Source organism: Sinocyclocheilus rhinocerous, unplaced genomic scaffold, assembly GCF_001515625.1.
Source record: "Sinocyclocheilus rhinocerous isolate Xijiao unplaced genomic scaffold, SAMN03320098_v1.1 scaffold898, whole genome shotgun sequence".
In the NCBI taxonomy this organism is placed as follows: domain Eukaryota; kingdom Metazoa; phylum Chordata; class Actinopteri; order Cypriniformes; family Cyprinidae; genus Sinocyclocheilus; species Sinocyclocheilus rhinocerous.
This window is the reverse complement of record NW_015652144.1, coordinates 947,184-970,789: the sequence shown is the minus strand read 5'-3', so window position 1 is coordinate 970,789 and position 23,606 is coordinate 947,184. Positions and strand designations below refer to the sequence as shown.

General features: G+C 36.3%; 1 protein-coding gene, 1 non-coding gene and 1 pseudogene across 3 annotated transcripts; 1 reads left to right on the top strand and 2 right to left on the bottom strand.

Annotated features, from left to right (window-relative positions):
* The window catches only part of LOC107713673 (tripartite motif-containing protein 16-like), a 9,377-nt pseudogene extending 5,552 nt beyond the window's left edge, over positions 1 to 3,825 (top strand).
* Positions 3,826 to 3,869: 44 nt separating this feature from the next.
* LOC107713671 (elongation factor 1-delta-like) lies at positions 3,870 to 21,470 on the bottom strand. Of its 2 annotated transcripts, XM_016519254.1 has the most exons (11): positions 20,786 to 20,943; positions 20,288 to 20,323; positions 20,203 to 20,224; positions 12,677 to 12,797; positions 12,033 to 12,104; positions 8,153 to 8,218; positions 7,649 to 7,736; positions 5,643 to 5,743; positions 5,336 to 5,536; positions 5,063 to 5,257; positions 3,870 to 3,994 (listed from the first exon to the last, which is right to left on the bottom strand). In XM_016519254.1, exons 1-11 carry the CDS (start codon positions 20,799 to 20,801, stop codon positions 3,956 to 3,958), a joined length of 957 nt encoding a protein of 318 aa, XP_016374740.1. In that variant the 5' UTR covers positions 20,802 to 20,943; the 3' UTR covers positions 3,870 to 3,955. The 2 variants fall into 2 exon arrangements, with proteins under 2 accessions (XP_016374740.1, XP_016374741.1); XM_016519255.1 differs by lacking the exons at positions 20,203 to 20,224; positions 20,288 to 20,323; positions 20,786 to 20,943 and adding an exon at positions 21,368 to 21,470.
* Positions 21,471 to 22,361: 891 nt separating this feature from the next.
* Positions 22,362 to 22,444, bottom strand: trnal-uaa (transfer RNA leucine (anticodon UAA)). Its single transcript has one exon. It is a non-coding gene; the product is annotated as a tRNA-Leu (tRNA).
* Between the last annotated feature and the right edge of the window lie 1,162 nt (positions 22,445 to 23,606).

Here is a 23,606-nt window from a genome sequence, read left to right as displayed (position 1 = left end):
CTTGAGGTATTCGGCCAATCACAACGCACTGGATAGCTGGCCAATCAGAGCACACCTCGCTTTTCAGACCGATGAGCTTTGTAAAAATCACATTTCGTTACACCAAATACACAAAATAATGTTCTTTTTAGCAGCATCATATGACCCCTTTAAAGTATCCAGATAGAAATTCTCAATGGAAAAGTGCCCAAGCAACATTGCTCAAAAAAAGTTGGCCCGTGTATCATCAGCCTAAGTGTGTGACCCATAATTGAACAATGCCAGAAGGTTAAACAGTGTCCTTTCCGTCATTGCTTTAGCGTTCAGCACAAGCGGTTGAAGATGACAGCGAAAAGATCTTCACCAGACTGCAGCGCTCCGTTGAAAGAAAGCATCTGGAGGTGAAAGAGCTGATCAGAGGTGAGGAGAGGACAGCTCTCAGCCAGACGGAGAAGCTTCTGGAACGACTGAATCAACAGACAGTTGAACACAGGAGAGGAGAGGCCGAGCTAGAGGCGCTCTCAAACACTGAGGATCATTTCCATTTCCTGCAGGTAAAGTCCTGGGTCTGAAACATGAACTGAATTTGTTTATTTGTGCTGGAGGTTACGAAACTGAAACACTATGGGAACCACAAGGCCATGGCATAGCATTCTCTTTGTTTAGCCTCTATAGGGGAATTTGGCCCAGCAAATATAAAGGTGTGGGTTTGCTTACTTGCTGTTCGCTAACACGCTAGCTTTACTTGTCTGACTCACCTGTGCAGAACTATAAGACGCTCTGCGCTCCTCCTGACGCTGGGGGGCGACCCAGCATCGACGTCCATCCGTACTTCTCTTTGTTGATACTGAGAAAAGCTCTCGCAGAGCTGAGAGATAAAGTCAACGAGGTCTGTGACAGAGAATCGACAAAGATCGCAGAATTAGGTGAGTGTAGAAACTCAGATACACAAGGTAGCTGACTATGGTGGACTTAGTAACCACTTAAATGCACGAAGGAATTATGAACTGATTTGAAAATAAACATTTTAATAAATAAATTCACTAACTGACAAATAATTAGACATTCAAAATAGTTTTATAAATAATGCAAAATAACATATTTTGTAATTAACTCATATTATTAATTAAATGTTCAAAATTCATTAAAATCATTAGAAAATGTAGTTAAATAACACGAAAACAAAAACAAAAAATAATACATTGTAAATACCACAAATGACATATAAATAGACATTTTTAAATATTTAAAAATAAAAATGGTTAATATTTTTTTATTTAAAAACAAAATATATTATTTCTAATAATAAATACCAGTCAAAGATGAAAGATAATTAGTAAAATATATATATTTTTTAATTAATTAAATTGTAAAATTTAAAATTATAATTATTTGTAATTGTAAACTTTTTTAGGGATTTTAGGGATCATTTATGGGTAGGGTTATGTTTAGGGGTAGGGATTGGGTTAAGTCTATATTTTTAGATAGTAATGTTGATCCAGGATCAACAAAAGATGTTGATCCTGGAACATGTCTTACTTGGCAAAATCATGGCCTCAACACCTGATTACTTAGAATGATATAAACATCAGCGGTTGATGCACAAACGTCTCTTGACAGCGGATACTCTTATATTTACAGTTGATGAAGGGCACAATCAGTCAGCTGGAAACTCCCTGAGCTGTCCGTTGAACAGTGATACAGGTACGGACACTCACATCCCTCCCAGCAAGTGAGTCATCAAACCGCATCAACTCACCCATGTTTACATGTTTACCACTGTACATCAAAACTCTTCTGACGTAATTCACCTCACTGACCTTTTCCAGCCCATAGACATTTACACCAGACTGAGCCGAGGACCAGAGGAGATTTCTTACAGTGTGAGTTCAGCTGAATTGCCCTTACTATGGAATTAAAAATACGGGGTGTCTATTTACGTTTAGTTAAAAATGGCTGTAAAACATTAGCTCCAGTGGCGCAGATGGATAAGTGCGTGTCCTTGGCTTTGCCGAACTTTTTTTTCCTCCCTTTTCAAATCTCGTATTAGCAATGGATTCTATTTACACTAAGTGAAAATAGCAGTATTTTTAGCAATATTCAATTTACACTAAGTGCAAATACCTATTTACACTATGTTAAAATAGCAGGATTTCTACTATCAAGTATACTACTTGTTTATTTTGTTTTCAGAATTGTGATTTGCTTTGCACTTCTCGGCCACCGTACTTAAGATATACAAAGACGGTACACTCATATTACTTATGAATAGGAGAAAGTGTAACACGCAATAATGGCGGAATATCACTGCAGCTGCAGTTAGATATGGAAGCCTGTTTCTGCCACGGGATTACAAAAAACAAACAAAAAAACTTTTTTCCTTCTCACAATTGCGAGTTTATTTCTCACAGTTCTGACTCTTCTCAGAATTCTGAGTTTATATCTTGCAATTCAGATTTTTCCAAATTGCAACTTTATTTCTCACAATTGCGAAGTTGGGAATTGGGAGTTGTGAGATAATCAATTGTGAGTTTATTTCTCGCAAATGAGTTTTAGCCTATTTCTCACAATTCTGAAAAAAGTCAGAATTGTGAGATATAAACTCACAATTTTAAACTTGTCTTACAATTCTTACTTTTTCCCCCTCAGAATTGTTTATATCTCACAATTCTAACTTTTTTCTCTGAACCACACAATTTTCTCACAATTGCAGCTTTGTAGGCTCTTCCATAGTAAGTAGCTCTGGTTACTATCCATTTTATTTTTCAATGCGAAAGTAAGCCGTTTTCTGTCAATGTGCGAGACTTCCGGTTCTTTAGCCGCTGTAGGGAAATAAAGAGAAAAATATCATACTGCAGTAATTGGTAAAACGGTTTGCACTACAAACCACTGTTCATAATTAAGATAATACATTAAAATAACAAAGTAAAACACACCAGTTTGAAATATCACTCTGCAAAATGAGCTGTTTTATACAGCTAAAAATAGCTGGAAGCGGATGACACCGGAACCCAGACACACTGAGCCACCGAGTAGCATGACTTAAAGGGACTTCTTAGTAAAGTATCCTCTCTTTTTCAGGCTGCTGCGATTTGACATTAGATCCAAACACAGCCAACTCTTTCCTCCGCCTTTCTAGAGACCGTACAGAGGTCAAGACCGACCATGAGCCACAGCCATCACTTCATCAGCTGGGCTCAAGTCTTGTGCAAAGAGGGTCAGTCTGGATGTGGATATTGGGAGGTGGAGTGGAGAGGCGGTGGAGGAGTTTCTATTGGTGTTTCCTACAAAACTGGAGGAACTATGGACCAAAAACTGGGATGCAACTCAAAATCGTGGAGCTTAGATTTCGCAGATTTTCTTAGTTTGTTCCAGCACAATAAGTTTAGTGTAGAAATACACACTCCAATGCATCACAGAGTCGGCGTGTATCTCGATCACAGAGCTGGAATGCTGGCGTTTTATTGCATTTCTCTGGCAGACGATACCATGATTTTGCTGCATCGAGAGCAAACTACATTCACTCAGCCTCTCTATCCTGGTTTCTGGGTCGGACTTGGATCTACTTTGAAACTCTGTCGAACTTTCAGCTTAGTTATACATTATGTGCTCTCATTTTGTTTCAATGGACAGTTCACCCCAAAATCAAAAGCATGACATTCGCTCACCTTTGTGTTGCATTTGTGTTTTTCTCTTGTCGCTTGTTATTGTAGAGGCTAAACTGCCCATGCAACATTATGAAAAGTAGCGCTCTGACCTCGATATATCTTTTTGCTGGAATTACCATTTTCATTTTTGGGTGAACTTACCATTTAAGTAAAAAAAAAAAAGAATATAATGGAAATTTGTAAAAACCAGGACATGAATAAAGAGTCAATACAGCAAGCTGGTTCACGTGGCTGAACAGTTTATTGGTAACCGTGTGATATAAAAGCAGCAGTAACCCAGTGTGAGGTGGTTGTTTGAGGCGAGAGGCTCAGATCTTGTTGAAGGCAGCGATGTCGACACTCTGGACCTACAACATAATGAGGAATTAATGTAGTATTGGTCAATAAAATGAAATATTTTTCCTAACAGGTTATAATGTAATCAAAATGTCAATCTAAAAAAAGAAAAATGTCAAGAACTTATCTATTTGGATTTCACCGAACCATAAATAAATCACATTTTATTTTAAAAGTATATTTGTGAATACATTTAGCCCAATGTTTTTTTTTGTCATTGTGATAATTTCCATTATAATTCATTTATAATTTACATCATTTTATTTTCATGACAATTAAGTTAATTCCCTCACAATCTGTCCTCAATTATTTATTACAGTTACTGTAGTACTGTAATGCAATAAATACACACATTTGCAAATACATCATAAAAAAATTCTGTATTTTACTGCAGTATAAAAACTATAATGAACTATACAATAACTATTTTATAAACATTTTTATCCAATTTATATAATTTAATATTTATTAATATTAATATTTAAATTTATATAATTGTTTCATTTATTTATTTTCATGGCAACTGTTCATTTGTCCTCATAATTTGTCCTCCGTTTTATAAAAATTACTGTTGTGCAATAAATACATCTGTCAAGTGTTTCTGAACTATAAAATAATTGTATAATATATTTTACTGCAATATATACACAACTATAAAAAAAAACTGATTTTGCTTTTAAATGTACCATATACAGTATAATGCATAAATTGAACCTATATTCAAGACCGATGTTCTATTTTTTTTGTTGTGATGGTATATTCATTATTAAAAAAAAAAAAAGAATTAAATTTTTTTCTTTAATTTCTTGACAAATTTAATTTTTCCTCACACATTTTCTTAAATTATTTTATTAAAGTTACTTTAATGCAATAAATAAATAACAGTTGCAAAGCACACATCATTAAAAAATGATCAGTATTTTACTGCAATATATAAAACAATTACTGGATTAAGGTAATTAGAATCTAATGCAAAAGGTACAATGCAAAAAACAACTTATATTTCAGTTTCTTTATACAACATACAGTTTTTCTTTTGATTTTGGGGTGAAACATTCTCATATTCATCCTGCACTTACGTAGTCCTCAAATTTGGTGATCTCCTCTTCCAGAATGTCTGTTCCCACTTTATCGTCTTCTACCACACAGCTGATCTGCAGCTTTTCGATGCCGTAGCCGACAGGAACCAGTTTAGAAGCTCCCCACAGGAGGCCGTCCATCTGTATGGAGCGCACGCACTCCTCCAGCTTCGACATATCTGTCTCGTCGTCCCACTGATCAATGAAAACCCATATATTTGAAACTGAGGAATTATACTTGACACTTTAAAGATTGTGAGTGCGGTCTCGTACAGGTTTGACGTCCAGCAGGATGGAGGATTTGGCGATGAGGGCTGGTTTTTTGGCTTTCCTCTGGGCATATTCCTTCACCCTCTCTGCTTTGATACGCTCTGCCTCCTCATCTTCCTCATCACTGCCAAACAGGTCAATATCGTCATCGTCGTCGTCAGCGCCATTATGTTCCTCAACCTTGGGCTTCTGGACAGGAGCAGCCTTCAGATGAAACAATATGCAGATTATGAATGATAGCTGAATTTGTTCAGTGCACAAATATGGCCTCAGGATCATTGAGTTCAAGATGGCAGGATCTCACATCTACCTTTGTAACGGTAACAGTCTTTGAAGCAGGCGCTTGGCTCTTTTCCAGTACAGCCATTCTGGACTCCAGTTTGGACAGCACGGCTCTCAGATCATCCACCACTGGTAATGCAACAGCTCTGTTAATCTCACAATGATCACGAGCAGCTTCAACACAATCAGTAACACAAACTGAAAATTCAGCCAAAACTCAAGTCAATCTCTCGGTCTTTCAAAGCGTGCTGCAAAAAATAAAATAAAAAAATACATTTTTACAAATTTAGAAAAACAAAAACTAATAAACCACTATGAATAATAAACCAAAATGAATATCAAAATCACCAAAACTTCAATTAAAACTGAAAATAAGTTAAACTAATTTTTTTATTATTTTAGTATTGGTATACTACTATAGTCTTCATTCAATTACAATTTTAAAGTTCCAGTAATTTAGTTCTTTATTTCTTAATGCCTATATAGTTATTCATTTGATATTAAGTTTGTTATTTTATTAAATCAAGTTAAAACTAAATGAAAATGAAAAAAAAAAAAAAAGTTACCTAGACAACTAACTGAAATAATATTTAATACATTTAATTTTATTTTAGTATTTCAATATTTATATTTATTTCAACATTTAAGTAACAAAAATGTTTTTCATAGTTTGTTTACTATAATAACCAGGGGCGCACATAAGTGGTCCGCAGGTCCGCATGCGTGACCAAAATAAGAAATGCGCCGTGTAAATTAGTTCAGAGCGCGCGTTTGCATACCGACATGGTTGACAGCTGTTCATGCACAATTACCATTTTAGATCGACAAACTGTACTGTATAAGATTTCTATTCAAACTAAAAGCATAAATCTAGGCTACCAGCTAACGTTTTCAAAGCACAATGCAAAACTGTGACATTTCATTCACTGACGCTCTACAATTGGCAGCGCTAAACCCGGAAGCGCATAGACTTACTTGCCGGCAACCCACCAAAATAAAAGCTTGCTGATTTTAAGTTTGAAAATGAAAAACTTAAATAATTCAAATTAAAAATAATAATTAAGGTTCAAATTAAAACAATAATAATATTAAAAAATATTAGCATTGTATTTTTAAGTTTACTATAAAATAATTTTTGTATTTAATACTTTTATTTTAAAATAAAATAGTATTATCACACTTTATTATTTACTTTATTTTATTTAAAAAAACTAAATAAAGTGCAATAACATTATCACTATTATTAATTTATTTTTTATTGTTATATTTGATGGGTCACACCATGTGCCGTGTGAGGACCAAACCAAATCTCCAGGTTCTCGTATGAGAACCAGGCTGAAAAACGTATGAGCACCCCTGATAATAACCCTCACTCAAAATTCAGCATATAATTAAAATAAAAAAATAAAAAATTTCTAGCAGACAAAATATTGTAGAGCTAAGCATAACAAAAAAAATTCCATGAATTTTCTAGGCCTGGATATCACAACTTTTCTTCCAGTGGAAACCTCACACAACTTTTGAAAATCTGATCACAAATACAACATCCTGATGTCATTCCAAATGTACATGAAATCGTTGTCACTAAAAATGCAATGGACATATGATGATCTTACTTAAAATGCCAACAGTTCCGAAATTATTTGAACATCTTTTATTATATCGCTGCGTGTGAGCAGAGACAAATCATGCACTGAAATCTCACACAGTAATTCTTCTCACTTAACTTTCAATGTCTCCTCTCTGATTAGTAGTTGTTGCATCAGTCATAATTGGCATAAAGTTTAACATTTCTCAGCTGTGCTGCATTTATGGACATGCCCACATTCTCTGTGGCTTTTATCACTTACAACTTTCAACACACACCGAGAACGAATGACCTCCAGTCTCTGTCACCACAAATCACTGTTGTTTGAACACTCCTAAGGCAGCATCCAACAGACTTCACATCAGGAACTGGGAAATTGCTGTCTAGGTAGGCAACTCATTTGATTGTGGAACAGCCATCATGTCTGTCTGTCTTCTAATACGTACCTTTGTGCAGATTCTTGTTGTCCAGTTCCAGACTCTTTAGACGAGAGACCAGCTCACTCTGATCCTCAGACTTGCTGGCATTCTGACTCTGCAAATCAGATGAAGGAGAACTGAACGTTAGTGAATTATATCTCTAAGAGCTGACTGTAAAAAACACACCATGCAGGGCTGCGACTGCAGACATGCCAAACAAAAGGTTTGTCAACCTCAAAACCCACAGGAAATCATGTGGAAGCATGATAGTAGGATATTTTGAATAATATAGTTTCAGTTTGAAACACTGAAAAAAAAATTTTCCACTTGAACTTGCATGCAGTTTACTTTGGTGAAGGCTAAAACTTTAAACCAATGCATGATGTCTGTGTCCTTAAAAACACCAGTCTCACAGAAAACAGGCTGTTTTGAAAGTGTCAAGCAGTAATGCGTGCATGATCCACGCTGCTCCAGGCTCCATTCACATGCTTTTCACACAGACATCAGACTGAACCGCAGCACAGCACTTACGGTCTTCCTCTCCCGTGGTTTTTGCGCGCGAGCGTGCCCTTTACTACCCTGTAGAGCAGTCTTCACCTGAGAGTTTCACATTTAACCACCACAACCAGAAAACAAATTAGAGAAAGAGACAAAGATAAACTACTATGACAACAACAGAGTTTTGCTCTATTAAAATTCAAAGAAAGAAAGCGACCAGAGAAGAGATGCATGCATGAAATGTTTTCATTGGCCCTCAGTTTTTTGCTTCACTTTAAATCGGTCCTTTAATGACCTTCATGTTAAAACATAACTACAAGATCACCCAAAAATGAAAATTTGCTTAAAATATACTCATCCTCAGGCCATCCAAGATGTAGAGGAGTTTGTTTCTTCATCAGAACAGATTTGGAGAAATTTAGCATTACATCACTTTAACTATAACATGTTGCTTCTGGTCTGTAATCCATAATAATGCTTCCTCCAGTGATAAAGTCCATCTCCTCAGTTGTCCTCTCATCAAAATCCACCCACATGTGTGTTTAGGACTGTTTTTGCTTGTAAACAGTGCTTGATTTGTGCATATTTCTCTCCCGATTTAGACAAGATGACTTTATCACTGGAGGAAGCAATGTTATGGACTGGTATTTTAGCCAGAAGCAAAAGTTTAAAGTTTAGAAATGTCTTGATGTACAACCCCAGTTCCAGAGAAGTTGGGACGTTTTGTAAAAGTACAATAAAATCAAGAATCTGTGATTTGCTCATTCTCTTTAACTTTTATTTAATTGACAAAAGTACAAAGAAAAGATTTCCAAAGTTTTCACTTACCAACGTAAATGTATTTTGTAAATATGAACAAATTTTTGATTTTGATGGCTGCAACACATTCCAAAAAAGTTGGGACAGAGGCAAAATAAAATTGAAACGGTTATAGAATATCCACTTTAAACGGTTTTGAAACAGTTCACAGTAAGCAGGTGAATTGGTAATGGGTCAAGGTATCATGTTTGGGTATAAAAGCAGCATCTCAGTCTTTGCAAGCAAAGCTGGATCATGGCTCATCATTTTGTGCCAAATTTCATGGTGTCAAACAAATCAAATCACACTTCACAATGCAAAATTGCAAAGAATTTAGGTCTTTCACCAACTACTACACGTAATATTGTGAAAATATTCAGGGATTCCAGAGAAATCACAGTACATGTAGGGCAAGGCAGGAAACCTCAGTTGAATGTGCTTGACCTTTGAACCCTCAGATGGCATTGCATAAGAAACCGTCATGCTGCGGTGTTAAAGGAACACTCCACTATTTTTGAAAATAGGCTCATTTTAGTATAAAATAGGCAACTCCCTAGAGTTAAACAGTTGAGTTTTACGGTTTTCGAATCCATTCAGCCGATCTCCGGGTCTGGCGGTAGTACTTTTAGCTGTAGCTTAGCATAGATCATTGAATCCGATTAGACCGTTAGCATCTCGCTCAAAAATGACCAAAGAGTTTCTAGAGTTTCAAGAGTTTTCTTAGTACACGATGTAACTACAGAAGCAATGATATTACGCAGCGCATGAAAATAGTCCCCAGCACGCTCCCTGTGCAAGCAGGTGGTCACGTTGGTTATGTTGACGGAAGTTAGCCTATTTTCAGGCGCTGCATAATATCATTGCGTAATATAATTTCATCATACTTTTGTCAATTAAATAAAAGTTAAAGAGAATGAACTAAACAAAGATTCTTGATTTTATTGCATTTTTACAAAATGTCCCAACTTCTCTGGAATTGGGGTTGTATTTGTTTCTTACAAACACAGAGCTTTTGGCTTCACAAGATGTTAATTGAAGGTGGACTGGAGTGGTGTGGATTATTGTGATGTTTTTATCAGCTGTTTGGACTCTTATTCTGACGGCACCCATTCACTGCAGAGGATCCATTGGTGAGCAACTGATGTAATGCTACATTTTTCCAAATCTGTTCCGATGAAGAAACAAACTCATCTACATCTTAGCAAATTGTCATTTTAGGGTGAACTATTTCTTTAATAAAATTATAGTCAAAGATATTTTTACAGTTTATCAAATTGCAAATATAAACATGCAAGCACATTTGCGGTGTGTAGACGTGAGCTCTGCTTGCTTGAACACAGAACATGTCATAAAAGCATAAACCACAAACACACACTAACATCCTCAGGCAACTGCACAGCAGCCTGTTTCCTCTTACAATATCAATGATGACAGATGAACAAGACTGAGAACAACAGAGCACAGCACATGCATTGCAAAATGCACAGGCACATAAACACAACCAAAGATGTCAGGCTGGGAAGGAGATCTTGCTAGACCTACTTACACGACAAGACAGTTTGATACAGCTAAGTGCTTTTAGGTGCACACAATTGGACTATATAAAATATTTGAGGTGAACTCTGATTCTTAGTCAATGCATTTGAGTTTTCTGAAGTGTCTAGTAAGCATATGCTTTGATGATGAGAAAGGTGTCAAGTAACTGCCGACAGAAGAACCAAATACTGCAGCATCAGTGAGAAAAGACCTTGGGAGCTTCTGTCTGTTTTGGGAAATTTATGGAGCCTTTTAAGAAATCGGTGCACGTGATTTTACGGATTTTCTTCAAAAATGAACATGCCAATTGGATAAACCTTAAAACAAAAATAAATCTGGTGACAAGCAAAGTGTGCAAAATGAGTGCAGCACATCAGAAGTTCTATTTAATCGGTCCGATGTGCCAAATTCTGAGCCCAAAATCATTAAAAAAAATTATAAATAAATTTAGCAAAAACAATATTCAAATTCAATATTACAATTCTCAAATGTAAAGGTCCATTCAAAACTATTCACATCCAATCTGATGCAAACTTTTATCAATCTCTGGGAAGTACATTTTGATCATTTAGGTGTTTTCATGAAAATTAAAACCCATCCACAAATAATTTACAAAATACAGCCCACTGCCATTAGAGCTGGGCGATACGTTTTGACGCAATATCTTTGCGGACACTATAAAATTAGAGAATATAGAGTATATATAGTGTAAGAAAAATTTAAGTTTTTGTCAGAAGACTGGACTTTTTGTATTATTTTCTTTTTTTTATATTTCATATTTTTAAGTACTTAATTTTTTATTCGCCCAGTCCTAACTGACATTGATTGACCAGCTATATCAATAAATCAATATCAATATTTGTAAATTATCAGCATCGACATCTAATGTGATACGATTTGACCGCACAGCAAGTAACACACTGAACTAAACAAAATTTGAATTAAACTGAAGTAGAAAGACTGAAACAGTATTTGCTTGTAAAACTCTTATATTTTATGTAAGGGATCAATCTTTGATATATATCAGTGAAGATATTCCAGCATATTTTCATCTTTATTTTTTTGCATTTTAGAATAATTAATTTAAAATAATTTCAATCATTTCAAGTTTACATTTAAATTCAAAACTAAACAAAAATTAATCTGTCAAATCAGCCACCACTCCAAATCCTTATACAGTTCATAAATTGTGTACATGGGTTAGTAATCTCCATGTACAGTTTACTAATCCATAACTACAGCTGATTTTTTTTCTCCCTGCCAGGGGCACAGAGGGGGTTCTGTAAACATAATTAAATAGCACAGGGATATTTTTGGAGGGCGAGTGTTTGTACTGTAGCTCCAGTCTTGTGGGTGATCGGCAGTTGAACTAAAAACTGTCCTGTTAATTTCACCTCCACCTTGGTTAGAGCTTCATGAAGTGGAATTAAATCAGCCCTTCAAACTGGTCCCATGCAGGACGACAGTTATCGAGCGTCAGTAATCACTCTAGTTAAATGCGCATCACAAGAAGATTACAGTACAAATTCAGTATGCACCAATAATGAGATTTCTTTCATATTTTGGGGGCAGTACTCACTCCGGCTAGGGATTGCTGGATATTCTGTCGGGCTTTAGCAATGTCCTGCAGAATGGCACTAGCATCTCTCTCCTGGAAGGGTACAGCAGGGTAAAAATGCCCATGTCAAACAAACCAGCAAGGGGCAGAGAGTGAGCAAGCAAGCAAACAAAAATACACTGGTGCGTACAGAAGGCAAGGCAAGGCAAGGCAAGTTTATTTGTAGTGGGAGGCAAAAGTTTTCTTTTTCGTGGTATTATTCCAGTCCCAGAGAGTTTTTTGTTTTAGTGTTTGTGCCAAAAATATGTTGTTTGAGCACTGTGCTGATCTGCTGAAGTAAAAATCTTAGAAAAATCAAAGAAAAGTACAGAAATAGGGAGCAAAGCGCAGAGCAGTAAGCAAGAACGTCCGAACGGTAGCGAAGCCGGAAGCGCTGTCAGTGCAGACTATTCAGCATTGGAGCTTAAAGAAAAGGCAGACGCCTGGAAAAACAGATGATAGATGGACATACACCAGCTGAGTAAACAGGAACTCATGCCTCTCCATGAGAACTCGGTCACCCTCATTAATTGAGACAATTACCAGTTTGTGTCAAAACCCAAATGAGAATTGTAGACCCTCAAATTGTGCTTTGCTCCGACATCCGGGTCTGTAGGGGGCAGTACCTGAGATGTCTGAGGGATGCCGTTCGTGCCCTCGTAGAAGTGTCTCTCAGCCTCATCGTATGTGGACTTGTCAAACCAGATGTTCTCCTGGGCGAGTCCCTGAAGTCCACTCATTGTGATGCTAATACACAAGAAAAATTAAAAAGTTTGTGTGTCAAAGAGCAAGCATAGAGCTTTAGAAAAACGCAGGGGGAAAAAAAACAATTAAAATGCAAGTCTTTCATTAATTTGTAATGTAATTCATTCAGGAGATAGTGTGCAAAAAGCCTTAAACATAAGCAAATATAAATCAAGCCGAGCAAGCCAAGCACCAACCATATATATGAATGCATATATCCTCCACTATATTGCCACACATTATGGCCATATAGTGGTTACATAAATGTTTATTTCCTATTAGTTCTCTTGAATTTGGATCCTTACAATTATAATTTCAGTACAGAAATCATTAGAGATTTTCCCACATTCAAGCTTTTTTGTTTTTTTTTGCACTCAATACAATTAAATAGTGTTTTAGTTTACATATTGGAAATATTTTTTAAAAATGCATTTAAATTAAAAAAATAAATAAATAATGTCGGAATCTCAGAAAAGTTGAAAGAGTCCGTTCCTTGTTTGCACAATGATGCCTGCCTTCACACAAATGTTTAAACAGTTCTGAATAAATAGGAAAAACAAAACTTGCGGAGCAAGGTTAAACTAACTAACTGCTGGCTTAATTATAGCAGCTGCAACAGACTACTAACTAAATAGCTAGTGCAAATAATTTTACTGATGTTGTTGCTATCTGAGAACAAAGAACATATAGACGCCATAACAATAAACAAACAAGCAATAAAAAAACGTTACATGAACAATATAATATGCTGACAAAAAGGGAATGTTTATTGACAATATATTTATACTAGGGATGTAACGATTACCGGTTTGACGATAAATCATGATAAAATTCCCCACGGTTAGTATTACCGTTTCATCTTTTAATTATCATTAAAACCGTATTAGATTACAGCGATTTGAACAACTCGAGATAAATACTGTCCAGCATAAAGCACAGGTTTAAGTAAGTCTTACGTGCGCACAGCACGCAGAGTAGTTTCATTTTGAGTGAAAACAGGGCGGAAAAGCTGGGAGGTTTTAAAAGAGTGCTAAGGGAATTATACAAATGAATATATGAATGAATTAATTATATGAATGCTCTGTCTTAACTTTTAATCAGAACGCAGAACAGCTGTATCACATGCGCAGCAGCCTAACTAACCTGCTCGTCTCTCCTGCTCTTTAACAACTTTGCAGATTGTTTTCATTTAAGGATAGCTACGTTATAAACTGCAAAAGATATATATTTCAAAAACCCATATGACCTGCTCTTTAAAGGCTGAAATGTGAGGTTTACCTTTTTATTAAACTTTTTCAAAGCTTTATTTGAACATTTACATTAGATATTTCAACATGCTATTAAACTGTTGTCAGTCAAGTTGTCATTTAAAATCCGAAGATCATTGGTAATGTTATTGTTTTAGTGATTATGCAAAGAAAAAGTCATTTTATTTGTTGTTTGTTAATTTTTAAATATAAAACTTGGTTAAGTGATTTATGTGTCGTTACTTTTTGAACATCTCCAGCACGTTTTAACAATACCGTGATAATACTGATAACTGTGATAATTTGGGTCACTATAATCGTGTTAAGAAATTTTCATACCGTTACATCCCTAATTTACACTATACCTACTGAAACCAACCTATCACCAGTTTATACAAACATCTGTTATTCATTATACCGTACATTTCCATACATTCAGTCACTACTTTAAGCAAGTGAAAATAGTATTATCTAGTGAGTAAAATCTATTGTGAGATGCATTGCATCTTGTATTCAAGCAAGTCAAAGACCCCTTGTTGTGAACAAACCCTTCATTACTTACTCGTTCTGATCTAACCATTTCATTCTTGCCGTGAACAGGCCTTTACTGTCAAAGTCAGAATCAGTTATTCAGAATGATAAATTGAAGACTGCAGAGGATCAATAGTAAACTCATACAACCCATAAAAAAACAACTTTATGATGCAGGAAAAACTCTTAATTATGTTGTCCAGGTCTTGCATTCACATATTTTGTAGAACGGTTATTTGGATTGATTGTTAAAGTCCACTCAACCACTAAAACTCCTTTCATTTATTTTTTCGCTGACATGGGCTGCAGACAATGGGACAGATTTTGCGTGCCAAAGCTCTCGGATTAGTTTCACACCGATCAGCTTTCACCCAGCAGCCAATGGTGACACAAACCAGGTTGAGGTTTTTGAAAGGTGAAAAATATTTAATAAAATCCACAAACAGCTCACAAAACACACCGTTCAATAAATGAGAAGGTAGTTCCTTAAAGTCAAAAGGCCCATGCCCCTAAACTAGCCATACTTGTGTTAAACACAGTCAGTTTTGGAACGTTAAATAGTTGAGAAAGAGAACGCATGTTGTGTAACAGTATATTGGGTCCGTGGATAAACTCTCAAAGGGACCGCAGTCCAATATTTATGCTGCTGTCGCTCATGTTAATCAAAGAACAAAAGAAAGAAAACCACTTTCTGCTCTTGACTGAATACGTTTTATAACTTTAATGGTAAGCATTAATCCGTATTTAATTTTTACAATGAAGACTACAGAAATCAAAGTAATCAAATGTGAAATAACACTAGATGTGTTATTTTTTATTTGTTCTTATTTTATTACTGACTTTTTACTTGTGTTTTTTTATGAAAATAAAACTTTGCGTTGAAGAAAAGTAGATTTTTGTTTGTATATGCTGTCAATTATAGTTCTTAGAAAGAAAATCGTAATCTGCAAAAATCGGTATCGGCAGATCACACTAACAAAAAATCGGAAATCGGCCAAGAAAATTGCAATCGGTGCATCTCTATTTGAATCATGATTAGAAAGCAGTGGTTGCTTCTAATTTCAAATGGAAATAGCACAGACAAAGCCTTAGTTTGTTTATATGAAGAGATTTCTGAAAAAAATCATATTATGAAACCAGTATCATGAATCCTATCGCATCGTGAGTTACTTGAATTGTTACATCCCTAATAACAATTACGACATGAATGGTTATCCTTTTAATAAATCAAAAAATAAATAAATAAAAACTTAAAAATCAGCCATGCAATCAAGCAAACAGAATGAACAAACAGTTTTCTTTTTGCCCATATCCAACAAGTCACATAAAATTGCAGTCAAATGCCTTAATATATTTAAAAATACATATATTCTGGCCTATTTTCAACTTGATGCCCAAGTTTTGCATGTGCAACATGCTGTTGATTATCACACATTTAAGCCAATCACCCAGTTAATTAATGCTATCTGAACAATAACTACAGCTATCCACCTTTTTCTTCAACGCGGAAGTAAGCCTATGGGTGAGACTTCCAGTTCATTAGCCGCTATAGGGAAATAACGAGAAGAATAACAACGTGCAGAAAACGGTAAAACTGTTTGCACTACAAACCAGTGTATTCATAATTAAGAGAACACATTAAAATTAGAGCCCGACCGATATATAGTTTTTCCGATTTTATCGGCCGATATGAGCCTGTCGCAGATATATTGGTATCGGCGAATATGCCGCCGATATGAATTTTTTTTTACAGAACATAAAACGCAGATAAAATGCTTGTAAATGGTGTAATTATGTAGTTTTTCCAGCAGAGTTTCCTCCATTGTTTGCTACTGGCGACCTGGATGAAACGCTTTAAAGCTTAAGTGTATGGAATACCATTGAAAATTTGAACGGCCATATCTCTGTAACAGCGCGGCAGATCCGCACCAAATTCGGGGGATCCCTTCAGTTCGAGGAACCCTCTCGAACGCAGAATCGAGTGTACGCCTCGAGGCCCCATTTCGAATGAGACCACCCCCTGCGTCGATAGCCCCCGGGGTCTGGGAGTTATGGGCGGTTAAATTCGCGGTCGTGCGCCGACCGATCTGGCGATCTGAATTTGGTGGAGATCTGCAGCCGTGTTCGTGAGATAGTGACACCAGCCAACACTTTCACTTCTTTCGGTGCATCCCTATTTATATTGTATTTATTTACAGAGGTATATTATTTCACACTTCTCTAGTAAGTTTCGTCTGTGTGTGAAGACAGTAGCGCAAATCCGTGAATGAAGTTTATTTCACTTCGGAACATTCAATGGAATAAAGTTTAATGGAACTGAATTGAAATGAAGTTGAATAAACTTCAACTTTACTGTTCAGTGCACTGATGTCAGACTCATTTTGGATAATAAAGTTTGTTAAATTGTTAAATGTCCTGCCTCCATTACATATCTTTGTCACGTCATTATAAGTGTTTGATCACCACATTTGAGTGATCATTGCAAAAAATGTGTTTATGTATATATATTCACGAAGTCAAACGGCACAAAAATAAATAAATGTATGGGAAACTGGTAATGTATATCGAAATATCGGAAATGTGTTTAAAAATCATATCACCATTATTGAAAAAAATTATATCGCGATACATATTGATATTGAATTATTGTCCAGCCCTACATCGTCGTATCGATATTTTGAACACAGCACTATATAGTACCAGTCAAAAGTTTGGACACACGAATGGGAAAGTGTTCAAACTTTTGACTGGTACTGTACTATTATATACACAAAGAATATCGGCCGATATATCTGGTGATTAGTAGTAAATCTCCAGCACGTGCTTTCAGATGGAGCGGCATTTACTACACAGAGCCTTAGTTGTAGTAGTTCACTGACAAGCTACACAAAATCGCGTTCAGAATCGGCAATGAATCGCCTGCGATTTTGTGTAGCTTGTCAGTGATCTACGGCTCTGTGTAGTAAATGCCGCTCCATCTGAAAGCACGTGCTGGAGATTTACTTCTAATCACCAGAAGAGGCTTTACTGACGAGATTCGCATGAAAATCGCATTCGATTTTTTGCCCAGCCCTACTGTAGTGTATATTAAGTGAAAATGGCAACAATCACGTTAAAAATAGCCAGGAATATTTTTTTTTACATTTTAGGGGTAGGAGGATGACAGCCAGAAAAAAATCAGTTTCTACCCTTAGAGAAATTTATACTGAAAATGGGGCGAAGTCATGCCACAATTGACCGTTCGCAAAGACCCGCCCTCCTTAGTTACTGTTGCTATCCCTGACAAACAATGTTGCTCTCACACTACACACAGTTGCTGCGTCCCAATTCGCATAGTATCCGTCCTAAATAGTATTCGAAAATAGAATTAGTATGTCTCAAATCATAGTATGTTTAAAAAAAAGTATGCCAAAGATTCCCGGATGGTCTACTACTTCCGGTTAGAATTCGAAGTGCAGATCGATGCACTCTAACAGCTAATATTGCCCACAACACATTGCGCGGTGGACGAGGATTCGATTAGAACTACAAACACTCATAAAAAAAGTTATAAAAACTACAAACATGGCGGATATACGCGACTGACGGACCAGTAGAGAAAGGGATTTGAGTGATAATCAAGGTCTAACCTGATGAAAAATATTAATTTAATGTTATCCACATATTTCATCTGCAGCGACACTGTGAACTTTTATAAAGATACGTTTGGTCATTAACTTTTAAATGCATCATTATGCAAACACATGAGCAGAGTTCTCAGCATGATAGACCCGCGACTAGCAGATCAACGTGCCTCTTAATTTCTCTCCAATAGAGTAGGAAATCAAATTAAACTAAATGTGGATGATGTTAACTGTGACAAGATGATTACCAGGTCAGTTTAAACAGTGACAGAATCATAGACTGTATAAAAACATGGACGTAGTGTCCGTGACGTCACCCGTAGGTTCTTGAAGAGGTTTTTGAAGCCTAAAGTGGGCAGAGCCGGCCATCGCCATCTTGGCAGCGTGTCACCGCTCGTCACTCCCGGCTAATCGAAAATGGGCAAAAAGGCGGGAGCTGGTTGCTGAAGCCACGCCCACCTAGCTCGACGGTGGTGACAGCAGCGGCAATCCACCTGTCACTCAAGTGGCCACGTCCTTAATTATGCAGAACTTTAAGGCTTAATATAATTTTAACGGATGACTTATAAAAAAAAATTCACCCCCCTCACAATTGTCATGAAGGGCAAAATTAGCTATATAAACCAAAATCATTTTTTGAACCAGGCTGTAAACATGTTTTTTTCTGCTGTAAAGTTGGGCATTTTAACATGGGGAGTCTATGGGATTGACTCCCTTTTGCGGCCAGTTGATGAATTACAGTTTAAGTCACTTCCTTGTTGGCATCACGAGAGAGAGCGGGAGGTTGCCGCTTGGACAGAATGCACGTAACTAAGCAACAGAGCGTCTGTTAAAGAAGCAGCTATGACCAAGTAGTATGTCCCAAAACTTGCCTACTATTCTTCTACATACTCAAAAGTATGTACTTTTTCTTCACAAAAAGAGTACATACTTTTAGGGCATAGTATAAATAGGCGAATTGGGACGCAGCACATGTTCTCACGCAGAGAAAAATACAACAATCGCAGAGCAAAGAGGAAACTGACAACGTGCCGACAGAGAAGGTTACTTCTGCTATGAAACAAGGTCTCAGGACTCTGTAAGCAGGACAGCTTTCATATTTTGTCATTTTTTTAAAGAAATTCAAACAATACCGTTTTGTGGCTCTTTAACGTGTAGTGGCAGATCATTGTATTGCCTCAGTTCAAACATGTGAACTGATCGTCTTTTCATATTTACGTAAAGCACGAAATGAACATGAATAAACATCAGAAAGTATTTTATTTCAACCACCGAACACACCATTTTTCAAGTTTAAGTCCACCGAAGTTAATCTACTCTCCAGTCTGATTTGTGGTTAAGGCTAGAAGGGATACAGCTGCAGCTACTGGGCATACGCATTTACGTATTTTCCGAGCCAACAATATAACGTGAAACCTATGAAAATGGTTAAAAAAAAAAGTAGTTTCACCACTTTACAGTGTCACAATGACTGTCTTTTTGCAGTAAAGGACCTGTCATAGTTTAATGAGAGGGAAGATGACATGAAGCGACGCAAGGTTAGCTGCAATGAAAACAGACGAGCGCACGTGCATATACAGCTCCCGATCGGGGTGAAGTTCACGGGATTGTCCACAATAATAAGAGCACACGTTTTAACATTATTTTATTATTTAATTTAATTAAAGGAATTCCCTAAGCTTATTGCCGTTACTGTGGCAGCCAACAACAGCACAGCTTAACCCTCCGCACATTTTTATATTTAGCTACATTGAAAAAGTTTCAATTCAGTCAATCTTTTTTTACCCCATTTTAACATGGATTTCTATGGAGACCGGTGTAGATGTCGGGCAAGATGGCGGATAGCAGCGGTGGCAGATAATATCCGCGTTCTGATTGGTCAGATCGCCTGTCAATCAAGCTCCCTGCGAACGGTCAATTCAAACTCAAACTCCTAAACTACCACTAAGTATTCTTTAGTCTGAGAATCCATCACAAACACACCATGCGTTTCATTTCCAAACTCACCTGCTGAGGTGTTCAGAGAAAACAAGTGCTGACAGGGTTTTTCACCTTCCCTTTAACAATGAGCATTTAACATTGGCTGAGAAATGATCACCAAGTACTATCTTGTCTGACACCAGTTGCCCACAAAAGACAGAGCCAGATTGATTAAACATTGCAAATGAGCACGCGACCACAATCCTATAAAAGCACCGTTGGGAGTAGAAGGTTTTGCATGTAATCTACTGCCAATTCGCAAATTAAAGGACACGAAATGACCAATGCAATCTTACCAAGAGCAGCACAAATTAGCAAGTATCGCAGCCAAATCAGATGCAAAATGTGTTGACAGTTTTTGTCCTCAAATTCCCATAAATGTACTATGAGTAGTGAATGACATTTTATTTAAATACTCTCCTCCAAGACCAAATAATTTGCCAATAATAAGGTTGTTATGAAAAGTTAGTGTACTTGGTTACACAGTGTCCAGTTCTGGAGACAAAAATGGTGTTTAAAACAAGAATAATTAAAGTTTAACATTTCATTGTTTGCCATCCCCTATCAAGCTGTCTTTTAATTAAAAGGATGAAACAAAATACTATTTAACTCGATTTTGTATTCATGCAATGCCATTAAATTTACACTGGTCTTTAAAACGTAGTGAAATTCATATCACCAAGTGAAATAGATGCCCGTTTTATATATGCAAATTAAAAAGCGGGAGGCACTGAGACTGACACTGGCTTGTAGGACACGAAGAGCAAATAAACCACAGCAACACGTCTAACCCAGATTTAAATCAGCAGAGACCTGTAGGTCAGGATTAGATGACACATACAGATCCGTTATAGATGCTTCATATGATCCACCCCGTTTATGAACACATGAAACAAACACTGAAACTTCACGTGTGCTGTCACTGTCAACTCCACACGCTTCATGAAAGTTTTATAAACTCATGAGACTCGTGAAAGATGACTTTTTATTCACGTCTAATAAACTGTATATGTATGTGATGTGTATGAAGTCTGATCAAGTAACGTTAGGTTAAAATTCTGCAGCGGATTAAACTCGAGTTTCATATGCAGCCGCGTGGCGCGACACTCCCAGCGAAATTCTTCAACTGTAACACGATAAAGGTGAAATATATTACCACTATCGTGTTAGTGAAAACTAAAGTTTTACTTACTTTCGAAGAGTTTGATAAGTGACAAGCGGTTTGAGTTGAACTTCTCTACCGGACTCCCTATTACAGAAAGAGACTGAGGAAACCGGGTAACGCGCACTTATAGCTGACAGAGGGGTTTTCTTTTAAATGTCACTCTTCATATGGCACAATACAATGCAGGATATACACTTTTAGCATTATAATATGGGTATATGTTACTAAAGTGTTGATTTTAATCTTATACAACAAGTACGAGTTGGTAAATGGTATTAAAATGCAGGCTTTTGAACGTATGTCACCCCCCAGAACAGAGATGGTACATTCAGTTACGTTGCAACGAAACATTCCGTCCTAGTGCCCGAACTAACAGCTGCACATTATTAATGCGATTAATACATACTCAGACAAAGGCTATTATACCAAACAAAAATTTTATTTTATCATTATATTTTCTTTTCAGTCACTCTTATGTATTAATTCTAATAAAGTACTTCGAAAATTGAAATGAATAATTTTTTAATTTTAAATATCTTATGCATATACTTTTATAATCAGAATCTTTATTATTATTATTATTAGTAGTAGTAGTAGTAGTATTAGTATTAGTATTATTATATTTTAGATGGCTTGACAGAACTCCAGATCAATAATATCAAATGGTCTGTTGAGCAGTTTGCCCCAAAACAGCTCGTATAATAAATAATAATCTGCAGCGACCCATACGTGTTATCTCAGAGCGACACAGAAACACTGTATTATTTGTCGTTAGGACACATATGGTGTTATGTTCTGATTCGCCTATTTTTCAGTGGTCTTTTGCATGCACGAGATTTACACAAAACGGAGGAAACAATGGTGTTTGAGGCTCACGGTATGTCATTTCCATGTACAGAACTGTTATTATTCAACTATGCCAAGGTAAATACAGTTTTCCATTCTATGGCACCTTTAAAGTGATGTATTATTGTAAATACAAACGCCTATATTTGTTACGGGTTTCTTAAAGGTTGGTTTCTACCAGGAGTGGGGTTCGAACCCACGAGGACACACATCCATTGGCTCTTAAGTCCAACGCCTTAACCACTCGGCCATCCTGGTCGAATGTAGAACAAAGTATGCAAAGTAAAATAGTGAATTATAAAGTATCCTTAACTAGGATCACCATGTCAAAGCTGATTGATCTGGAAAAAGCAGACTGGCTTTATTCAATTTCAATTCAATTCAATTGGCGGCCATCTTGGTCTGTTTAAGGAGACTTTATTTTTTTTAATGGTTCTGGTTGGGCCAGAAGGCCTTTGAATGTCTATGTGTGTAAGCAGTTTGGAGAACTGATGGATGGATTGATGTTACGAATTATATGTTTAGGTTTGAGTTTTCTAATCTTTCTTCAAGAGTGTATCAAAAGTTTATCCATGGTAATAATTACTCATAAAGTGCTCTTAACTAGCACCATTTTCCATCTGATTGATCTGGACAAAGTGGCAGTACTGTTTTACATCTTTAAGAGTGTCAGAGAGCATGTTTCCAAAGTGTTAAAGTCTGCATCTTGAGCTATTCTATCATTAAAGGGTAAAAACTAATCAAGGTGATGACAACTTATAAAGTTTTCTATATAAAATAAAAAATGAACCACTTCATCTAAAATGTAAAAAATTGAGAAAAATATTTGATGTAATATAGAGGAGCAAAGCCTATAGTGAATGAAAACAATTTTAAATGAACACTCTAAAAAATGCTGGGTTAAAAAGGGACAAACCCAGCTATTGGGTTATATTTAACCCAGCATTTTTTAGAGTGAAAGTAGGAAATGTTCAAATCAGTCAAATATCATATTTAAACACAAAAATAATTATATATGACAAATGTGGGTTATATGTTGCTAGTTTTTTGTTTTTTATTTATTTTTATTATTTTATTCATTCATTCGGCGGGGCATAGAGGACCTACAATAATGTACAGTATTTGAAAAATAATGTGTTTTTTGAACATTAAAGCATGTCAACATATTCTGTTACACCAAATACACAAAATAATGATCTTTAAAAAGCATCATATGACCCCTTTAAAGCATTACGTTTTCTATTAGCTGCTTCTCTTTAAGCACTGTACTTCAACCTGTACCAAGCAGTCCTGCTGGGGATGGGTGGCAAAATCACACAACATAACTTTAGTCATTAATTATACAAATTCAGGTAACATTTATAAGTCTTTTTTATGAACCTTTGCATTCATCTGAACCCAGTTGTGTAATCTGTCTGCT

Bases quoted from the DNA above. Each gene is read 5' to 3' on its own strand.
- LOC107713671 (XM_016519254.1), bottom strand. The intron at 12,105-12,676 runs GTACTGCCCCCT...GTACCCTTCCAG, and splicing joins GCATCCCTCAGACATCTCAG to GAGAGAGATGCTAGTGCCAT. The intron at 5,258-5,335 runs GTACGAGACCGC...TTCATTGATCAG, and splicing joins TCCTGCTGGACGTCAAACCT to TGGGACGACGAGACAGATAT.